The sequence below is a fragment of the Denticeps clupeoides genome, chromosome 4 (assembly GCF_900700375.1).
Source record: "Denticeps clupeoides chromosome 4, fDenClu1.1, whole genome shotgun sequence".
Lineage (NCBI taxonomy): Eukaryota > Metazoa > Chordata > Actinopteri > Clupeiformes > Denticipitidae > Denticeps > Denticeps clupeoides.
The window spans coordinates 9,054,687-9,077,639 of record NC_041710.1 but is presented as its reverse complement, the minus strand read 5'-3'; the positions used below and the strand labels follow the sequence as shown (position 1 = coordinate 9,077,639).

At 43.2% G+C, this 22,953-nt stretch overlaps 1 protein-coding gene across 1 annotated transcript in view; it reads right to left on the bottom strand.

Moving 5' to 3' along the window:
- Positions 1 to 671: 671 nt before the first annotated feature.
- lamc1 (laminin, gamma 1) overlaps positions 672 to 22,953 on the bottom strand; it is a 47,168-nt gene continuing 24,886 nt past the window's right edge. Inside the window, 27 exon segments of the mRNA XM_028975785.1 lie at positions 672 to 3,003; positions 3,551 to 3,650; positions 4,043 to 4,201; positions 4,825 to 5,024; positions 5,103 to 5,217; positions 5,297 to 5,446; positions 5,536 to 5,680; positions 5,822 to 5,959; positions 6,088 to 6,167; positions 6,248 to 6,453; positions 6,661 to 6,817; positions 6,902 to 7,080; positions 7,186 to 7,328; positions 7,414 to 7,567; positions 8,288 to 8,533; positions 8,616 to 8,804; positions 9,376 to 9,597; positions 9,937 to 10,049; positions 10,157 to 10,346; positions 10,467 to 10,589; positions 10,865 to 11,001; positions 13,647 to 13,745; positions 14,298 to 14,415; positions 14,603 to 14,791; positions 15,073 to 15,239; positions 16,977 to 17,107; positions 20,370 to 20,674. Of these exon segments, the coding sequence (XP_028831618.1) occupies positions 2,747 to 3,003; positions 3,551 to 3,650; positions 4,043 to 4,201; positions 4,825 to 5,024; positions 5,103 to 5,217; positions 5,297 to 5,446; positions 5,536 to 5,680; positions 5,822 to 5,959; positions 6,088 to 6,167; positions 6,248 to 6,453; positions 6,661 to 6,817; positions 6,902 to 7,080; positions 7,186 to 7,328; positions 7,414 to 7,567; positions 8,288 to 8,533; positions 8,616 to 8,804; positions 9,376 to 9,597; positions 9,937 to 10,049; positions 10,157 to 10,346; positions 10,467 to 10,589; positions 10,865 to 11,001; positions 13,647 to 13,745; positions 14,298 to 14,415; positions 14,603 to 14,791; positions 15,073 to 15,239; positions 16,977 to 17,107; positions 20,370 to 20,674 (4,412 nt within the window). The 3' untranslated portion in view covers positions 672 to 2,746.

Genomic DNA, 22,953 nt, shown 5'->3' with positions numbered 1-22,953 from the left:
ATACAGAAAAGACCTTGCAATTTAGAGTTGGTGTTTGTCCATTGATATATAGTTTGATTTGTGTTTAAAATAGTTTATTGCCATACATCCAACTGGAGCTTTTTCTCCGAGTCAGTCCCAAGTCTAACTCTTAAAATTGAGTCTGTGTGGTATTCTACATGAAATATTCTAAGACACAGGAGGTGGTTTCATATGCAACCCATTGACAGGTCAGTGACGCATACCTCATGTGCAATTAATGAAGACGCTTGACTGAAAAGGTTTTTGTTCTTTTATCTTTTGAAAAAGATCCATAAATATCTAATACATAAAAAGTGGTGGTGAATGCTGAATCACTCGACATGTGAAAGCATTCACATGACCGCTCAAGTCTGTCATGACTTGTGGGATGGATTTTGAACAAGGAAACGTTGTTTCGGATGACAGAATCTTTAATGATGTCCTGTTTTTAGTGAAGGCCAATGCTAAATAAGACAAAGTGATTCTTTTGTTCTGGTCAAACTCCCAAAATCCCCAAAAGTTAGACGGTTTTCAAGGATAAAATACAGTAAACCACATTTAACTTAAAAATATAAAATCAGATATAAGTAAGGGTTCTGTATTTAAGTTATGTTATAAACGTTTAATAACTGACCACAACCAAGGTATATAAACCCAATTCCAGATTCAGATTCCGGTAATAACAATTCTTTATTATTTGAAATGTTACAATTTTACAGGCAAATGGCTAAAAAGCAGGGTGTTCTCAGGTTCTTACGGAGTGTGAAAAAAGAAAACCTCAATAAAAAAAAAAAAAATGATGAAAAATAAAGCTGTAATACCCTCCATAAACCATGAATGACCATAAAAAGACTGTCACACACACTTCTCTAAAGAACAGATTACAAATACTTGACACTTTATAAATTAGAAATACTGTTTTATACATAAATTCTGTGCTGCACAGCTTCTGTCAATGGCTGAGTGAATAATAATAATAATCATAAAAATAACAATGGAGAGGTAAATTTGGACAAATGCCTTCTCTCCACACTGTATGGCAACTTAAATATTTCAATGTGTGAAAAAGAGCACATGCTTGCATACGAGGGAAACAGCAAGGAAAAAAAAACTGAAAGTGTATTATGGAATAAAACGATTACCAGGCACTGTGTGGTTTAAAAAAAAAAAAAAAAAAAATCCCTGCAATTGATATTGAACCCTAATGGGGCTTCTTTATCAGTTCACAGCTCTTTGTTGCAAACTGTTTAGATGTGATGTAAATAAAACATACTTCAAAGATTAAGGCACAAAACAATAATAAAAATAGTTAACCAACCATGGTGGCCAAGTGTTTGTCTTTTTTTTTTATGTCAAGTAAAACTCTGAAAAAATGGTGTTAGTCATACTGTGGGGTGACTACAATTACACGCAAGTGAGTCTGGCCTTTGTAAAAGAGAGGATTACAAGTCACTATTATTTTAACCCTCCACTGAAAATTAAAAACAAATAAAATAAGTGGCGAAGCCATGTATACAAGCAAGCATATATATCATACCACAGACCATATTTTTATTTATATATATAATTTTTTTTAATGTGGAGGTTTATCTACCTTTTTTCTTGTGATAAAATCTATTGGAAGTGGCTGGTAGGGTTTTGTTTTGTTTTTTTTTTTAAAGAAAGAAAAAAGAAAGTCTGCCAGTCCTGAATCCTTTAAGCATATATTTACACAAAACAATTCCTCACGGTATTACCATAATAAAAAACATTCACACAAAAATATAACATTTGAAATAATTATTAGCACCAGTGTATCAGATAAAGTCTTTCTACGCAAATATACAAAGTTGCATAGTGTTGGATCTTTGTTAACGTGTGATTTGCAATACACCTGTATTAAGCAGCAGCTTAAAAAAATATGTAGTGTTAACAACAAATACATACATAGTGTCTAGTGTCACCAATATGTACGAGTCCCTGAACACTCTCTGAACTGTGCTCTCCTGTAACAGCTTCTGTTTCTGGATCAAAAGAACAAAAGATTTATTTTTTGTAAGTAATGATAATGGTGGTGATGAAGATGAAAACACATTGAATACTGTTCAGTATGTACAGGTAGAAAGCACACTCCTCTGCCATCTCTGCAAAGGGTGCTGCAGCGCTACAGGAGAGAGCAGAGAATGAAGACACAGAAAGGGAGGAAATCCTTCACTGCTAGTTTGGAGACTAGTTTAAACCAATAATGGCACATATTGTAATGAAGTATGCACAATATAATAAAAAAAAGATAGCAGCCCCCCTAAATCAACATGTCCAAGTCTTAGTCGATGTTGCAGGACGTTTGTTCTCCAGAGATGGCCGGTTTTGTGTTTGATGGGAACAGAAGAGCTGGTGATGATGGTGGTACTGCAGTCAAGTGGGTTTTTTCTTCTAGACTGGGGAGTTGCAACCTCTCCCACTATGTCACAGAGTGGATGCAATGGCTCCTGATCACCAAGTAGTTTAAGTTCACCAAAAAAGAAAAGAAAAAAAAAGTGGGTAAAAAGCTGTGGTTTGCCTCTTAAAATCAAGAATGTGTCTTGGACAAAAGGCATTTACTAAACAAAAAAATTGTAATAATATATATTCAATAAAATACAATAAAACAAAACCTGTTTTGGTTAAAGTTGATTTCTCGCCCAAGTGTTAGATGGAGGAAGGAGTGATAAAAAGAGGTGGAAATGGGAGAGGGAGGAAGGAGGAAGAAGAAAGGGGAAGGGCAGGGTTAAGGCTGCTCTAAGGCTGCAGAGTTGAAGCATCCTTTGGGTAGCGAGTCCTTGATGTTATTTAGGTTTTCAATGTCTGAACGGATCTCGCGGATCTGCCTGTCGTAATCGCTGATCATGTCCTCCTGGGATTTTGCCACGTTGTCAAGGTCCTGGAGCTTCTTGTCCAGTTCGCTGCCGGCCATCTTGTCCTTGGCATCCTTCAGCGATTTCTCGATCTGTTCCAGCTTGCTCTGGTCAACTTTGTCAATGTTGCCTATACACAGAAACAGAGATAGACAATTAAGAAACAGCACTCACACAATCCTTGAGTACTTGACCACGTTAACATTACAATTGTAAATGGATTACATTTATATATATTACTTATATTATCAAGTATGATATATTTCATAATTGCACAACAGTTAAAAATATACCAGTTTTCAAAATAATTCTAGACTATAGTAGGGTGGTAGTAGCCTAGTGGGTAACACACTCGCCTACGAACCAGAAGACCCGGGTTCGAATCCCACTTACTACCATTGTGTCCCTGAGCAAGACACTTAACCCTAAAATTGCTCCAGGGAGACTGTCCCTGTAACTACTGATTGTAAGTCGCTCTGGATAAGGGCGTCTGATAAATGCTGTAAATGTAAATGTAAATGTATAGCCTCAGTGGTGCTCTGGTTTACAAAGGTTCAAAAAATATGTCCTGGTGATGAACTTTTACTTTCTTTTGGAGTAAATGCATTGGATTGAAAATGTTTACTCCTCAGTACCTCCAACAGGGTTTAACATGGAAATAAGCCTGCATGACTCACCAAGCTGTCTCAGTAATTTGTTGATTGTGTCAAGAACCATCCGGACTGCACTCTTGGCTTTGCGAGCATTGTCTTCAGCTTCTTTAGCATTATCAGATGCCTGCAGGAGGAGGAGAAAGTAATGACAATGAAAATTACATTCATTCTTATATTGCCCCTCACAAGGGTACACGCAGGTCCTTAAAGTCTTAAATTGGATTTTCCTATTGGGTTTTAAGTATGGTACTACTAATATCATGACTATCATGAAAAATGACCAGAAATCCTTAAATCCAGAGTTGAAATTCTGCACTTTAAATTTCTCAGACATTACTGAATCAGGAATAGCCTAGTGAGGAGGTGAAAGTATGTTTAATTTTAACGTAGTTAATGATCCCAATGCAGGGTCTTAAATAAAAGTGGAAAAAAATATGCCTTAATATGGCTTCCTAAACCTACAGATACTCTGTTCACATTTGTGAGCATTGTTCAAATCAAGAAGGCTAGACACACCATTTGGGCCATCATCATGTCTTGGTCAGCCTCAGCTTTCTTCTTCTCAAGTTCCTTCTCTGCAGCACCAAGCTGTTTCATCATGTTGTCCACATCACTGTCCAGTTTCATGGTGTCGTTAAAAGCCTTATCTGCATCAGCCTTAGTCTTGGCTGAGTCCTGCAGGAGACACATGGGGCAGCTCTTTAAAATGATCGGCAGCATCAACTTTTCTCTGAAAAGCATTCAAAACCATCCAAAATTCTACTGCTTACACACTGTAATGCATAATCAATTACCAACTTACAACTTAACCAGTCTAAAAATTACCAAAAATTAACAAAATCTTGTTTGTATGATATACTTGTTTGCATGTTATACTTATTTACCAATCATGCATAAAAAGGAGGTCATTGTTTCAGATGTGCTTCAGGATCATGCTGGCATTATCACATTTACATTTACAGCATTTATCAGACGCCCTTATCCAGAGCGACAATCAATAGTTACAGGGACGGTCCCCCTGGAGCAACTTAGGGTTAAAGTGTCTTGCTCAGGGACACAATGGTAGTAAGTGGGATTTGAACCTGGGTCTTCTGGTTCATAGGCGAGTGTGTTACCCACTAGGCTACTACCATCACAGTGTGGTCAAATGCAGAAGAGCAGTTTTTGGCAGAAGTCACACTACAAATTGAACATCAAATGTAATAAGGAGCTCTAATTGAAAAACTAAAATTCAGGGTCAGAAGAGATAACTAAGCCTTAGAAGTGGACCAGAACAACCAAATTCAGGCAATGGTTACCTTCTGCACTGCGCTGGCAATCTTCTCAGCTTCTTCAGCTTTGCTCTTGGCCTCTGCAGCATCAGCTGAAGCATTGCCTAGTGCTGCTTCGGCCTGTCTAGTCTTCTGGTTGGCTGCAATGATTGTTGCGTTGATGCCAGGGATGCGCTTCAAGGCATCCTCGGCTGCAGTCTTGTTGTCGTTGACTCTCTTGTCAAAATCTAAAAAAAATGTCAGAACCGGGTCAGTGCCTGAGCACAACTACTGTAACACATTAAAAAGATGTGAATTCCGCTCGCCTCTGAGATTATTAAGGATGTCCTTGGCCTTATCGTAGGTTTTTAAGCCCTGCTTTGCGGCATCCTCGGCCAGAGCTTTGGCAGCATCTGCACGGGCCAACAACTGATCTGCCGTCTGAAAGTAAATGAAAGTTGGGATAAAAAGTCGAGCTGAAGGACAGCATGCCAACACACTGCAGAGGACACACACTCACCTGTTGCTCGGTCTTCCCCTTCTCCAGGAGCTTTCGAACTTCCGTCTCCTTGCCGCGCAGGTCGTCCCTCAGCTCGGTGTACTCTTTGTCCGTCTTATCGACGAGCTTGTCCAGCTCTGTGGCCTCCTTCTTGATCTTGTTCACCTCATCCTGCAGAGAGAGACAGAAATCGATATGAAATCAGCTTCTCTCTAACATTTTAATGACAGAGAGAAAAAAGGAGAGGAGAAAAGACCCACCTCCAGCGATTTGGTGTCAAACGAGGGCAGGCCGGTGAGGTTGGCATAAATCTTCATGGCTTTATCCCCTGCCTCCTCTGCCTCAGCACGGACCTTATTTGCCTGCTTTTCCAGGTTCTTAGCTAGGTCCTTTGCATCATTAAATCTGCAGACACAGAAAGTGTATGGAATCTTTATTCTAACAATCACACCGATTATATGCATAATTACAAATATATCATGAGCTAAATAATGTAAGATGAATACAGTTATCATAGAATTAATACTGTGCCAATGGGAAACATACTTTTTATGTAGGTCAGTAATGTTGTTGGTTGTCTTATTCTCTCCATCTAACGCATTCTTCAGCAGGTTGTACGCCTTGGTGGAGGTGTCGTTGGCATCTTTAGCGATCTTTTCTATCTGATCTGCATCCATCTTGTGCCTTACGGGAAGAGGGAAAAAGTTAAAACAGTTGAATTCAATTGGTACCTTCCACTAGATTCTATCTCAGCATACAAGTCCTTTGCTTTCGTAATTTGTAGTTACTAAGTTCTGAAATGTGTGTCTTACTTCTCAGCCAATTTTCGGGCCTCCTCTGCAAGTCGCGTCATGTTGTTCGGTGTCCCTGGTGCTGTAGGTATATTTATGTCCTGAAGAGAAAAATTGTGCAGCATGTTATGGACGGACTGTCACATTAGCAGTTCCTGATGAAGTTGAGCTGATTACTCACTACGTCAGTGATTGCTTTCTTCGCCTTGTCCAGCTCTTCTCGCGCCCGGTCGACCAGGTGCTCTGCGTCTCGAACTCGCTTCTGCGCCGTGTCCGCCAGAGCGCTGGTGTTGTCTACGGTGTAGCGGATGTTCTGGAGCCGGTTCCACTGAGTTGTGAGGGTGTTGTTGAGGTTCCCCAGTCGTTTTAGAAGGTCTTTGTCAACCTCTGCAACAAATATTTCCTCATTTCATTTCCTCAATCATTCTTTTTCCAAACCAACCAGCCACATGTCCTCTCACACCCTGTCCATAAACTTCCTCCCTCTCTTACATGGCAGCTCCATCCTCAGCGTCCTTCTCCCAACATAACCAGTGTCTCTCCTGTGCACATGTCCAAACCAACGCAATCGCTCCTCTCTGACGTTGAACATACCTTTGCTTGTCTGGGCCTCATTCAGCAGCTCCATGATGGCTCTCTCTGCTTCTTTAAGTCTACTTTCGAAGGCTTTGTCATTCACTACCCCCTCATCAGAATCAAGGTTGTCAATTAAATTCTGCAGCTCCTGCAGTTTCTGTCTCAGCTGGTTGACCTACATTGAAAACCCAGATCATTAGATACACAAAAACTTGCAGCCACACACACAGAAACTCAAAGCACTGGGACAAGTTGTTACCTTGTCCCTGACAAGACCATAGCAGTTGGGGCACTGCTGGCAGCCAGCATTGGACCGGTTGTAGAAGTAATTTTCCTGGCACATGTCACAGCGCACACCCTCAAAGCCGGGACGGCACTCACAGCGCCCATCCTCCTGACACTGAGCACTCATAGAACCCTCAGGGTCACAGTCGCAAGCTGCAGGGGTCAAAATGGGGACAAACGTGGGTGAATAAAAGGAAACCTCCATACATAGATACCGCAAAACAGAGGGAAGCGAATTGTGTGAACTTCAGGTCTCACGTTTGCAGCCAGAGGAGCTAAAGCCAAAATAGTTGACCTCGCAGCGTTCGCAGTGCTGACCAGTGACTCCCGGATGGCACTCGCACTGGCCAGTCACAATGTCACACTGCCCATTGGTGGAACCAATAGGATTGCATCCACACCTAATAAAAAGTTCCAAATATGATTAAAACAAACCAGAAAAAGAAAAAATATATCACGACAATCTCACAAGATTCTTTTGGTTACCTCTCACAGCCTTTACCGCTGCGCAGGTTGTAGAAGCCGGGCTCACAGGCACTGCAGTCTCGGTTGGTTACGTGGGGCAGACAGCGGCACTGGCCTGTCACCTGCAGACAGCTGGTCTCTCGGCCCACGGTGCCATAAGGAGAGCAGGAACAGGCTGGGCACAGGAATGGAAAATTCGAACCAGTCAGCCTCAACATAAATGAGGGAGGTAAATGAACCGAGAAAAATAACACATGCAGCACAAAGTGTCCTTGAATGGACATACATAGCGTACAGAAAGAAAATGGAAATGTTATAAGATAAATGTAATATTCATTAAAATGAATTATTCATATACCACAGTATGATAATACTTAATAAATTGAAGAGAAAAAAAATAACTAAAAACATGTCCTCAGATGCCAAATAATATACAGCATCCTTACACATTTTTACAAAAGAATTTCCATGACTTTTCAATTACTCTAAGGCAATTGGACCCAATCATGTTTCAGCATAGATCAGCTGTAATTTAAATGACTTTGGCCGCAGGGGTGCTGAGATATTGAAGCAATGCACGCAGTACCACATGACATGGTTCACTACGCAAAGATTCTATAGGCCTGTGCGAGTTTTAAATGTTGGGAGTTGTAAACATAGAAATACGTTTTTCGTGCAGTCTTTCGGGAACTATATACTTCATGTTATACATTCACGTGTCAATCAGATTTCAATGACTTCTCCATGGCTTTATATGTTTATTTAGTATTCCAAAACTTTACAATTAGTATTCCAAACTTTAAATTCTCTTTTCAAATTCCATGACTTTTCCAGGTTTTTAGTGATCATAGAAACCCTGAATACATAAAGTAAGGCGAGGTGACTATGGACTCACATTTGCACTTCTCTGCTGGATTGGATGCCAGGGCATTGCCATAGAAGCCATCTTTGCAGCGATCACAGAAGAAGCCCTCGGTGTTGTAGATGCACTTTAAGCACTCGCCAGTTTCCCGGTCACAGTTGCCTACAGCGTTGGGGTCAATGTTGCTGTTGCACTGGCAGGCTTTGCAGTCTCGTTTTGGGCTGGCAATACCCAGTGGGTTTCCAAAAAAGCCATCATCACACAGTTCACACCGCTTCCCTGGAAGATAGAGGAGTTTAAGGAGAATTTGTTGACTGTAAAAAAGTAAGAAAATCTAACAACGTGACAAAAGCGGACTTACCAGTGGTGCCAGCAGGACAGTTGGTGCACACCACCTCTTTGGTCTTGGGCACAACAGCACAAGTAGCCCCACCAGGGCAGGGGCAGGGCTGACAATCGGACGACGTACCCACAGTGGAGTCACCATAGTAACCATCCTTGCACCTTTCACAGCTCATTCCGTCAGTGTTGTGCTGGCAATCACACATTCCTGCAATCAGACCCTCTGGTCATTCCACTGGCAGCCACAAGGAGGCGGTGTTTAACAAAGTCATTCAAGCCAAGAATGTATTTGTCATTTCAATCATAATGGACATGATGAACTGTGACAACGTTCCTCCCGGACCATGGTGCAACACAATAGAAAATACTGTGTTGAATACAGTGTAGTACTCTTTAGCAGTACTGTAAAAGACAGACTACAAGTAGCAACAAAAGTGGAAGAAAGGATGACGCTCAATGCATGACAAAAGTAAGGCAACAGGACAGTTTCTGTGAGCCAACATGACTATTTGAAACAATAATATTCTTCTGAAACAAGAAAAATATTAAAAGAAGAAAAAACAGGACAAATTAAGAACAAAATATGTAACAAGTGATGTGCATTAGCTATACACTACTGGGCAGTCACGAAATAGGATAAAACCTTGGATGCACTATGCTCAACTTTGAAAGAGTCACAATTATTACGCTACCATCCACCGGAGGGCAGCATCTAATCAGTGGACATAGAGCAATTATTCAAAAGCAGCACAAAGAGAATGTAGGGTGACAACACTGACCTGTAACGGAGTTGCAGGTGTCACTGTGGCCGTTGCAGACGCAGGGGTCACATGGGCTGAAGAGGCCGAGTTCGGGCTGGCTCCTCCGGTATCCTAGCGCACAACGCTCACAGTGCTGACCCTCGTAGCCTTGAGGGCAGGTGCACTTCTCCACCCAGCGCGCTGGTGTGCCAGGGCCTCGCCGCGCACTCACCAGTGACACGTTGTCAAGGTGACCGGCACCTGTGGCATACCAGCAAGCGTTTAGCCATTTGTTTTAAAAGCACAGCCTGACTAATTTGATCTTGTCTCGATTTGTCATGTCTGCTGACAAACCACAGGCCTATCAGGAGAGATGGGCTCAGAGGAACAGCTGAGAAAGCGCAACAGTGAGGTGTTGTCTGACTAAACAGATTATGCTCCTCAACCTGGTCTTCAAGGAACAAATTAACGGTCTAAAACTATTAAGCTGGTTAACAAGTCACATGTCCACTGAAACGTTAATCTTATTTGTCTGTGTTAGAGAAATTGGTCGTTTTGGAAGAATAGTAACTGAAAGAACACTCAGAGGTCGGGTCATACTTTTTTCACTGTATGTTCCACGGACTTTGATGGCAGTCAAATTATGCAGAAGCTTCTGGAAGTCCTTGGCACTCAGGCTAGGACTCCAGGAGTAGTCAGATGTGGAGTGGAGCCTGAGGAGAGAATAAAAATAAATAAAATCAAGACACACTGTTCAACCAGGCAGTGAACTCACTTGGTGACACGTCAGTGCGGAAATCGCCAGTCATCGCCAGCTCACCTGAAAACATAGTTCTTTGTGTCCTCCTCTGGGTATGCGTTGCCCTGAGCGATGAGCGGCACAGTAACACGGAGACCTGACCCTTCCAGCACAACGTCCTCTGCTGAGAGTCGGCTGTCCCGGCGATCCACGCGGAAGTTGAGTGAAAAATTCTGACCAAAGCTCACAAGCTGATTGCCTAAGAACTTCTCTACAGAGACAACAGGACAGAACACACTCAGGTCAGTCATAAGACACAGGACCTTCACTTTTAGATCCTTGTGGTCTTTTTGACCCCTGTGTGTAAGCAGTGCACGTCCACGCATCATACCTGGAGCAACAAAGTACACCGGGTAGTAGTCCTCTGAGATGAGCGAGATGTCTTTAGTGCTGGGGGAGTAGTTCACGTTCACGGCAGAGCCATCTCTCTGCTGCCCTGACCACCTCTCAGCATCTACATAACGAAAGACAAGCCAAGACAGACTCAGATACACAGGATTCAAGCAGATAAACATGAGGAGAGGAGCTCATATGGACCTCATTTACTGAACTACGTTCTTAATCTAAAAGCGCCAAGAATGCATGTGTTACAAATTAATCACAGATTTAGGTCCACTTAAAAACACTCAATCGCTGCAGATCCACATTACTGAGTCGAACAATCCATCATTTCTCAAACAAACAGAAGCAGACAAAAGTGGGCTGTGTATGGCGGCCATGCGCTCTCACCTCGGTCGAAGGTGGAGGTGATGGTGTGGATACTGTAGCCTTCGGCACTGTGGCACACGGTGGAGTGCTGGTAACAGAAGCATGGCATGCAGCCCTGGTGGTTCTGGGGATCCAGGTTGAAGAAGCCAGGTTTGCACCTAAGGGTGGGATATTTATATAGTTTAGACAGGATTCTTGTAAAAGAAAAAAAAAAAAAAAAAAAAAAAAAAAACTGTGTGGAAACGAGTGCTATGCATCTTCAGGAACTGTGTGGTTCCTTGGTCTTAATGGAATGGGAGCTTTTTGCCCAGTAATTACAAATAATCACTCACTGAGTAAAGGGTCCCAAATGGTGCCCTACTCAAGATTCTTACACATTTTTAGAAAAGAATTTCCGACTTTTCAATTACTCGAAGGCAAAAAAAAAAAAAAAAAAAAAAAAAAAGTAAAAGAGAGAGTAAAATGGACCCAATTAGGTTTGGGCGAATATCAGTAATTTACATGACTTTTAAAAGGACACAAGCTGCTGTGGAATATGGAGGAAACACACACAGTAACGTGGTTCCCTGCTTAAAGCGAGCAAAGATACTATAGACCTCTGTAAGATTTAAAACATTGTAGTTGTAAACGTAGATAACCGCTTCTCGCGCAGTCTTACAGAAACTACGTACTCCATTTTACATTCACGTGTCAATCCAATTTCAATGACTTTTCCGTTATTACTTTATGTTTAGTTCATATTCCAAAAATCTATTTTCAAATTCCATGACTTTTGCAGGTTTTTAATGACCATAGGAACCCTGCCTACTGCATGTCCTGTACATACATAAGGCCCTATGAAATCAGTTTTATTTTTTTCCTAAGTGCCATTGTTTCCATTTTAATTATTCTGAATTCAATGTTTTTCATTGTGCCCACTTGCATAGTGAACTGGAACCATGATAATAACCACGTTTTGAATCAGCAGATTTGTTTGCTGGCTTACTGGCTCGTGCTAGTTTGTGTCTTTTCTCTGTTTCTGTTGTTCTTTCGATTCATAAATTGTTTGGTATTATTCAGCTCTAAACTAAGTGTCGAATTCTGTAATATTCTGAGGACATGTGTGTTCCAAGCCTAACCTATTGGGCAAGTGGATTCGGCACAGACAGCCTCATCACCATCGCCGTATGTCCTGCCAGAACCGCAAATTATACGTAATTCTGCCTTTCCTAGCGGATTCCATATTATTTGTGGCCGTTTACACGTTTATGCATTGCGAAAACCATAGGGCACTACATACAGGTAGATAGATCAGTTTGATTATTTTCTTACTGAATCTGTATACAAGCACATAAGACAAGTTTAAACTCTGACTGTAAAAAGACACCAGCCACCATAACAGACTCGATGCAGCAACCCTTCAGACTGGACTAACAGCTGCACGTGCAGGCCAGTAATCTCAGTCTGTGGGAACGCAGATGCTGTAAAGTTTCAGCTGCCATGTTTACCGGTGACACAGAAGGCCCCTCGGCGGCCACTCGCTGTGATTCACAACTCTGGCAGCTAAGGCATAAATATCTGAGCACAACCCGCAGAATCTCATTCTTTTTTGCCTCCGCCTCTGTGCGACCAGACATCCACAAACACTCACTAAGTGGACCATGATGTCCATGTGCGGCCCGGATGGGTGATTAGAAAGATGACGGGCATAAAGACATTCTAAAAACATGTGGATCGAGGAGGAGGTCTTCTGGATTCAGGGAGAATAAAGAAGTTACAGCAATAAAAAATTAACCTTGCCCTTTTTACTCCACCATGACGTCCTAGAAAACCCTCATGCTCTGTCATTGCCACGTATAAAGGACTTGTCTGTGCATAGTAACGTGCACAATATGCACGTGTTACCATATATTACAAATAACTATGGCTAGCACAGATGTTGCAATACAAATAAATCACTAGTCATGATTCGGAGAACGAATTATCAAATAATATCACTGAAAGGTATCACAGTAACATCACTGTTCTGTTATATATAATTATGGTTTTGGTTTTGCGAAAAAAGCTACAGTCTTTGAAAACTGGAAATGCAATACTGGTGTAATAAATCACTGGCATGGCATAGATCAGGCATACTTGTAAAATTAAATGTAAGAAAAATACTAATAACACAATAGTTTCAGATTCAACAAAAATGTCTGATTCATATATTCAGTACTTGGGAAGAGTGTAATAATGACTGAATCTGGCAGTAGTTATTCATGTGAATGGCCCTGAAGCAGGGCGGCTGGCTCCAGTCTACCAGTGACTCACTGTTGGCTGGAACAGATTTGGGAGCCATAGATGGACTGTATGCTTGTCCTAGTCAGAGTGGGGCCTGCTACCATCCACGGGTTATTTTCTGCCCGGTGTGGCTCTGAGGGAGCCATGGTCCCAACTCTGACCTTCCAGTGCAGTAACTGTGTATGATACAGGCCCCTCACAGGCGTCGATGGTCTAATCTGAGCATGAAATGCGGAGCAGGGGACGACATAAACGACTCATAACTTTGTCTGGGTCTTGAGGTCATTGAGAACCCTGGCGCTCTGTCCTAAGCAATTCCATGTAAACATCTCTACTTTGTCCAAAACTCCTACATAGAACAAACAGTAAACATAAAGAGACTAAATGAACGGTTATGACCAAAATGACAGCCCTGGGAGGATTAGCCCCATGGGACTGTGTGTACAGTATACATCATGTAGTGTGTGAGCTTGTTTGCAGACACATTGCACTGATTTGTGTTTACACAGTGTAAATGTGTGTTAAATAGTGTTGCTCTGACCTGTCACAGTTGAATCCCTCCACATTCTCTTTGCACTGGCAACGTCCAGTCTGCACATCGCACTCCTGCGTGCTTCCAGAGGGGTTGCAGGAACAGCGGCTGCATTGTAGAGGAGAGGAAAGAAAATAAAAAAAGTGAGGGACAGCGACTGCAAATATTTGCTTAAAGACAAGAGCATGAGATGATTGTGAAAGCAGCAGTGTGCCATTCCACTATAAGCTAATTACACGCATAAGGAATAGCATGAAATGTTATCACTCAAGCAAAATGAAGTTAATTGCAGATGTCGTCCTGGTTCAAGGTATTGTTTGTTAGTCTTGTTTGTTAATCTATTGCCAAATATTGATATGTGCAGGTCAGTAAGATCTGACAGGATTAAAAAAATGCAGCAATAAATTGACCAGAATGTTAAATTGCACCGCAGACAGCCAAACTATGTAATTCCATAATTGACAAAAATATTGAGAGGGGGGAGGAAAAAAAAAAGAAAAAAAAAGCTACATTCCAGCAGGCTGTGCACTTGCAAGCTGGTATTATAGCCGGTTCTTGGAGGCCTGCTGTCAGTGAAGACCTCAATGATGAAAAGAAGAGTCTTTGTGCTAAGGACAGGTTCCCTGGCAGGCGGTATTGTCCCCGGCAGTCTGAATATACCTGCAGCCAGCCTCAGTCAGACTATGGAATCCTGGCTTGCACCGATCGCACTTATCTCCCATCACTCCTGGCTTGCAGCTGCACCGCCCCCTATCGTCGCACTGGGGGCTCAAAGAACCTGCGGAGAGAACAAGCGTAAGACGAGGAAAAGTGCAAGGCTCCACTCTACTACGCTTGAGATGCTTGGCGCCGTAGGCCCAAAAAGAACCAGTAATTTACTAGATGGTTAAAATAATCCATAATTAGGGTCCAATGGCACATGAATCATAACTCTACATTCTGAGTGGACGAATGGAGTCACTCACCCACTGGGTTGCAGCTGCAGGCGAAGCAGCGGCTGCCGGCAGAGTCTCGGTAGTAGTTGTCCCGACAGCGTTCACAGTTGGGCCCGTCAGTGTTGTCCGCACAGTTCCTGCAGTGCCCTCCGTGACCAGTGGCCCGGTAGAGTTCAGGGTCATAGTAGCATTCTGAGCTTTTGCCATTGCAGTTGCAAGCTGGGAAAAAAAAGGATTTAACATGTGCAGTGTTTATGAAGGTCACTGAAAAATGGGATATGACTCTACCTATTTACTTAAATAGGGTTTTGTAATCTCAGAATGACTGCCCAAGGGTGACAAGAGACTGGTGTTGCAAATACAAACTATTTAAAAAGCAAGAAAATTCTAAAATTAACCTCCAAACAGCAATAATTTCATATTCTGTGCAGCAAATGTAACTGGATGGGTGGAGCCAGACTGGTCAGTAGCAGGATTCTGAATTCAGGTCTCAGACTTACGCAGGCACTCGCTGGCACTCTCGGCCGTGGCTCTTCTCCAGGGGCGGTCATTGAAAAAGGCTTTGCACACACTGCAGTCTTCTCCCTCAGTGTTGTGCTTGCAGTTGCAAACCAGTTTGCTGAACTCGTTCTTCACACACTCGCTGGCATGGCCATTACATTTGCATCTGGATAGAAAAAAGACGTATGATTTAATGCAAAAAAACTGCTAGGTCATAAATACTTTTACTTTGAAGGCATTTATTAGATGCCCCTTATACAGAGTGACTTACAAACAGTAGTTATAGGGACAGCCACCTAGGGACAAGTGTCTTGCTCAGAGACACAATGGTAGTAAGTGAACCTGGGACATTGTGGTCTTCTGGTTCATAGGTGAGTGAGACGTGCAGGAGTTTGTTATCGGTTTGTGTATTTATAGACCCAATATGACATACATTGCTGAGGTGTGACAAACTGAGGAAATATAATGGGCATGTGAGCCCTATCTCAGCCAAGGAACCCCACCCGGGCGAACAGGTTCAATCGGTCTCTGGCGAATAATGATATCAGCACGATAAAGAAAGTGTGAAGGTATATGAAAAATCTGTATATTTACATTTGTCTAGTCATACGTCCATGCTACAAGCCTGACAACCGGGCTTGATAAGACTTAAGAGGCGTGTGCCATTAGAGGAACTGCGAAAAATCACATTATCGGAATGGTATCAATCATTACACGACATAAGAATTATTTTCACAGTTTTTAAGTTTGTGTTCTAGCTAAACGTTCTAGCTAATCACAGCAATACGCAAGGTGAGAAATATGATCGCTGTAGTGTCACTAGTGCTAATCGAAAGCCACCACCGTTTTCACTAAACTACCAAGATCTTTCCCTGCATGGGCAGAAGACGTTCAGCAGGAACGTTCTCCACCGGAGACACTCCAACAGGGGCCCCCTGAGAACAAGAGAGGACTTGCGAGGATCAGCCACCACTTGGGTATTGTCCCAGGTATTCCTTGGCAGGCCAGTATGGAAAACTTCTTAGCAGCGGACAACTTTCTCCTGTTCCCTCTATTGAACACTGGGATGTTGTTTCATACCCTTATGCTAATCAGGCACCACTCCAATCCACACTTCCTGCCGAGGTCACCGCCGTGACCTCATCATAGTGAGGAAACAGGACTGGTGAAAATCTTCCCCTGCCTCCAGCCTCTTGACATCTTGCTCCCTGCTTCTCTGCTCCTGGTTTCCCCGAGCTCTGCAACCCAGCACTCCCAGGCCGGAATTCCAGGAATGTGAGCTGTGTAATGGAAATGTGCTCTGCATTTCAAACAGATTAAGGTGAAAGAGTGGTGGTGCGGCTAAACCGGGGCGGGGGATTTAACACTTGCCTGAGTTCTGTTTCCCCTGCTCTCACTCTTTTACATTCGAAGGGACACACACGCACACGCCGTCCGCACGGGTCTAGTGTTTAGTCCCTGGAATACCGCCACTGAATATTTCCATTCTATTTTTAATTAGGTTTATGTTAGAACTGGACACGTTGGACAGTGTAATGAGGATACCCATTTGGAGGGGTTGTGGACAGGCCTCAGGGAGACCACCTGCTTCCAGAAAACAGCATCCATCCCAGCCTCGGCTCATCTACAGGTCAGCCCTGCCCTGTCTGCACACAGTGAATATGCCCTAAATCAACAATCCCTGTGACTAATGAACCCGGCCCTTGCTTTCACGGGAGTTGTGAATTGGCAGTCAACTGCAATGTGAAGTATGTCTTTCTGGTTGGAAACGAAAACAGCACAAAACAAAACAAGACAAAACAGGCTGCTTCTCTGATTCGCGCATTTTGGGCACTGTATCTGGCAACCCGCAAAGACAATGTCAAATGACGGACAAATATCAAAAGGAAAACTGGACTCGTACCTTCCTCCCACTGCAAAGTCAGAGATGGCATAGTAGTATGATTTGAGGACTTTGGGATCGTTGAAGACCTCGTCTCCAAAGGTGTTGAGCCTGTTCAAGGTCACTTTGATATCTGTAGCAGTCACCCAGTCCTGCAGAGGAAAAAAGTGCATTTAAAAAAAAAAAAAAATGGAAAGGAAGGAAAGGTTCCTCAGGGAAGCATACGTTACTATACGTTTATGACCTCAGAATTTATTTTCTTTAGAACAGCTTAGTGGGGCAAAATAGGGACTTTCGAAACTTCCATCTGCAGCCGTTTAGAGAAAAATAAACACAGACGCTGATCTAAACCAATCCCATCTCCACGTGGAAAGCAGTCTGAAGTGGAATGGCATGTGCTCGCCTCATGTTGGCCAGTATGAGCTGGAAAAAAAATAAATAAATCAGCCTCCAAACAACTGGTGGGAAACTGCTAACCAATATTCAGGAGTAGGCCGAGTCATGAAATGCCATTATGCAAAGAACAAATTACATTCCACATGGCCCATAACGATCCCACTCACCCCGCAGGAAAATGTGTCTCTGTCTTCACACAATCCCACACAGATAGTTCAGCTCCTGTGAGTCAGATTTTTGGACATATGGAGGAGGCCTCCTGCGAGCAGAGTGAGCGAACAGGAAGCGGATTCTGGATAAGAGGGCCCACTTCTGTTCTCGGTGCGGGGCAGATGTCCAGTTGAGAGGAACACACTGTAACCGAGTTTGATGGCAGGCACTGTACACATGTTTCAATACTTCATTTGCCACTGGAATTTTTCTGTTCCCTGTGCAAAACCCACGTCCCCCGTCCCCAAACCAAACTGGAAGTAAATTCATGCACATTTCAATTCATCTGCATTCCTCCATCAAATTGATGAATTTGAGGGAACAAAATGTGCAAATAAATAAATAAAATTAAATAACACGTAAAAAAAGTCAAAAGAACAGTTAGAAAGGTGGTGGGTAGGTAGTCCCTGCACAGTGTGTTAAGCCCACATTTGTCACCATGCACATTTAAGCCATTGAAAGGAGTGAACTGCTGACCACCACAGTCCATCACCTGTTAACTACCAGCTTGACTCCAGACAGGGTAATTTACAGGAAACCGACGCGTCTTCACTCGCGCTTATGTTATCGGGCAGGCATGGCAGCCATATGACGCCTCAGAAAGGTATCCCTTCCTAAAATAAGAGTTCTGTGCTTTAGTATAAATAGCTTTGTGCCACATGAGAAAGTCTAATATGGAAGTATCTGGCGACAGAGCTAAATCGGTCTGTTTGGTAAAAGTACATCAGGCAAAGGTCCTTCTGAGCGAACCAAGCAGAAAACCAAGATGAAGACGGGGAAAAAAATCTTAATTAACAACCAATTGCAGTCAACACCATCTTTACCAAAGGGCGGAAAGGGTCAAAAGCACCGGTGCCAGATTTAGTACGGCACGACAGGGTTCAGCAGCACACAGGTCTAGCTTTCAGTGAAATTTTACACGACGACTCTCACACGACTGCGGCATCACTCTTCACGCCTACCGGACCAACAGCTGATGCCAATTTATAAAAACGCCACCACCACCATTCAACACATTTTTATCCGGTTAATGAACAACTTCCCATGTTACCCAGACTACCGCTAACGGAGAACCGGCAAAGTCCAGCTGTGCGCTGACACTGCCCAACACTAACAGCCCCCGGGGTGGGAACTGTGGGGGAGTCACTTAGCAACATGTTGCAACTCTTGGCAGCGTTTGCACCAGCAGTCCCCACCACCTGGGATGCCGCTACTCCCCTTTCCTCTCCTATCATGCCTCCTCCTCTCATCGCTCGCCTGAGCAGTGTGACCTGGCCTCCTCCTCCGCACTACTGTAGCTCTCCTCCAAGATCCTAATACATGTCCACAGTCACGTCCTTCAGAGCAGTGCTTTTCTGGGTGTCCAGATTTATGCCAGAAGTTTGCTGATTGCTACCAACAGCGCCTGGTCAAGAGACATGTATACACATACGTGTGTGTGTGTCCAAAATTACATAACATTTATACCCATGATGAATATGTAAATCACTGGAGCACAACTGTACAGCCTCAATTATGTTAAATTATGAAGTATATTGTATTTGTGGTAGAGCTGTATTTGAACAGTAATCCTTTTACAACTGACAAATGGTTTTGTGTGTGTGTGTGTGTGTGTGTGTGTGTGTGTAATATATGAGGAAGAGGGAATGAGTAGCTTGTGCCAACTAGCTCCCTTGAGAACCAAAACTGTGCACAAACTCATAACCTCACAATGCTCGCTTTCCGCAATATTTGTTCAAAGGTTTAACGTGCGCTAAAGTTTGTTTTGTTGAAATATGTCGACATTCCCCAGCTTGACATTCCCACAGACTTTAGGTCTTGAGTGGTGTTTGTGTAACTGGCCTGAGAAAGGAACCTATGGGAGACGCATGGAACTGGAAGGGAAACGCTACATCTGGCTGGAGAGTCTGGGTACGGCACCTGCGTTTGGAGGGTCTCATTCCAAACTTTATCAACAGTGGCCCTGGAGCAATAAATCTTAACACAGATTGAAACCAGTTTAACTACAGCTTAGAGGGACATGAAAAAGATTTTTTTTTTTTTTTTTTGAGAAAAAACGTGGGATTTGTGTTGGAAAAACAAACACCCAAGCAGGTCTCATAAAAAGGAGTACAGGATTCTCTCTTTAGGGCTTTTCCCACAGCAAAAAAGGGAAATGGAACCAGTAAGTACATTAAGTTCTGAAACAAGTTGAAACCTTCCGGCTTTAGCAATATATTACTGGCTAGGTAGACGAGAGTAAATGAATGCGACTAGCTAGCAGATAGCATGCCACACACCGACTACTTATAGTTAAAATAACTGCAGCGAGTTGTAAAAACGTCCTGGCCGGATACATATAATGTATACCGCAAGGTATGTAATTAAGCAAAAGAAGAAAAATGCTCAGGGAAGACTTTTGAAACTCCATTTAGACGAATTGCAAGAGACACATTACTTACGACTACTAAGCTGCATCTACCTACTGAAATTAACCTCTCAATTTAACTAACCGTCCAGTGAGACTTAATCTACATTCAGCTGAATGGCTTGATACCTTTAGCAATATATTGCTAGCTAGGTAGAAAGAGTAAATGAATGCGTCTAGCTAGCAGCTAGCATGCCACAGTTGCATAGCAGCAGAGTTAACAGTTTCCTTGCTGGATGCATAATGTATATCACAATGTATGTAATTAAGCAAAATAGGCATAATTAATTTGAAACTCCATTTAGACAACTTGGGAAAGACGCATTCTGAACATATGCCTGCAGATGGAACCGACTGAAATGGAAGAGATTGGAAAGTACAAGTCTAACGGGTTTCGTTACCTGTAGCACGGGGCTGTTGTCAAAGTTGTATGCACTGGGCCGACCCTCCAGCGTGGAGAACGCCACGTTTCCACCCGTGAGGGGCGAGATGTCGCTGAACTCATCTGTGCACAGCGCCTGCTGCTCGTCCTCACCAGTCCGGATGAAGCCGCGGTTCACCTTGCTGTAGGTTTTCTCGCATGAGCCGCTGTAGTACTGGTACGGCTGCCATGGCCCATCCTCTCGTGTCCTCTTGTAGATGGCAAAGCTTTCTGGGCGGCTGGTGTGGAACTTCAGTCGAACGTAAGTGATGTCGAAGGCTTTGCCTGAAAAATGAATAAAAGAAAGCCATTAAGAAGACTGGCCTGAACCAGACAGGCTTTCACCAGGGACACCTACTGGGTTGTCTGACACCAGCCAAAGTAATCATTTTATTACCTCTAATACGTCAAAAAGAACAGTTGGTCACCAAAAGCCTTTCAAGGTATTCTGGCTGTAGATACTAGACGCAGACGTCAAGAATCCCTTTGAGTTCGAAGGTAAATTAAAAGCGTATCCAGCAGCAGCAGACTGCATGTGACTGACTGGGCCTGGTCATCGGCCAAGAAAGAAGGCTGAGGTCAAGGCCCAGAGTGAAGCAGCAGTAAATATAAGATAGAGGGGTCGGTAGAGGGTGGGGGAAGCGTACACAAGCACGCACAAAACAGGACGCAGACGCTGCGCTATACGCACTGTCCTGTGAACATCTCTACTCTTCCGTGTAACACAGATAAAGTCAGAGGTGGGCCACGAGTAGAAAAGTATGTGAGAAATATTCACTATGGGTATGTAGGATGCAAGATCCATCGTAAGATGCAGCTAAATACTTACAACAAATCTGCTATTATTGCACACTACATTTGATTTGGTATATACAGGGTACACCATGTGGTGGACGAAATTTTAACTAAAATCTTATAGTTTGGTTATAGTTTGGAAGCCTGGCATACAAGCCAGTTTTCTAGGTATCAGCTTTCCTTACAACCACTACATGTTCAGTTCATGTTGCATTATACAGAAAATCACATGCAACATTAGAGTGAAACTGAAGTGATTGTCATTGTGATACACAGCACAGCACACGGTGACACAACGAAATGTGTCCTTCAAATCCCTATCCGCCAAGGTGCCACTGAGCAAAGCACCGTCCCCACACACTGCTCCCCGGGCGCTTGTCATGGTGACCACTGGGTCACTAAGGGTGATGGCTTAAATGCAGAGGACTAATTTCACTGTGCAGCTGTGCATCAAATGTGACAATCACTTCACTTCACCTTGGCGGACTGATTACGGGGCCGCTTCTTTACCCGCTAGGCCACCACTGTCCCTGTAACTAATGATTGTAAGTCTCTCTGGATAATGTTTATGTAAATGTAAAATATTACACAGAACTACATTTGTCAACACAATAGTATTGAGTTTGGCACTCAGACCTTCCAATGACAGTCATTTAGGGCAAATTGAAGCCAGACTGGGCTCTTTCCAAGAGGTGCAGAATGACATGAGTATGGATTTCTGCAGGCATCTGAGGTCTCCCTGAAAACATGTTAAAACATATCTGGCAAGCCTGAGCAGGCGAGGTGTGTCTGTGGACGACGAGCAGAATGCCGGCTCTGCAGAGGCCGCAGGAAACACTCGGGAAAGCTGTCATTTCTTTCCTGACAAGAACCTGACGCCACCATTCAAGAACGTAAGACACCTCAGTCATGTTGCAGTCACGTCAAAGCATAACATGGTTACAATCATTTATTACCAACAGTTCAGCGAACTGACAGCATAATGAATCACAATGCTGTATTGTTGAAGGCTTTTATTATATACTCAGTGTATTGGTTGAGTTGCCATGACGGCAAACTATCGCCTTTTATTTCAGACCCCTGCCCAACACATCAATCTGCCACGGTCAAAGTCCAACTAAACACAGGCATGCTTTTATTACAGGGCGCGGGCCGCGACAGGAAACTGGAAGTTCAAATGTCCTCCTTTTTGCAACAGAACAAAACCCCAGAACAGGCGGAAATAAACTAAATTCACATTAATTGTGAGGAAGCGCCACCAGGTGGAGCTGACTGAACACAGAATACATGAACTGTCAATAATCAGGCAATTAAGGTAACTAAATCAAGGCCTCCGAATTCATCAGACGCTCATATCCAGAGTGACATTAAAAATCAATACAGGGACAGTCTCCCTGGAGACACTCAGGGTGAAGTATCTTGCTCAGAAAAAGAACGGTAGTTAGTACAGTTTGAACCGGTGACTATGGTCTGCTGGGTCACAGCAGAGTTCTTACCCAACTAGGCTACTAATGCCCCATTGACAAACATTACATTAACGAACCATAGCTTGACGAAAATATTACTCCATTACTTGATTAAAATGGAACACCAACTGAATGAAAAACACCGATGGCTCATAACCAAGTAAACCTTCCAATGCGGTGGTGGCCTAGCGGTTAAGGAAGCGGTCTCGTAATCAGAAGGTTCCCCTGGCGCCTGTCATGGCTTCCCATTGCTCACCAAGGGTGAGTGGTTAAAAACAGAGGACACATTTTGTTGTGTGACAT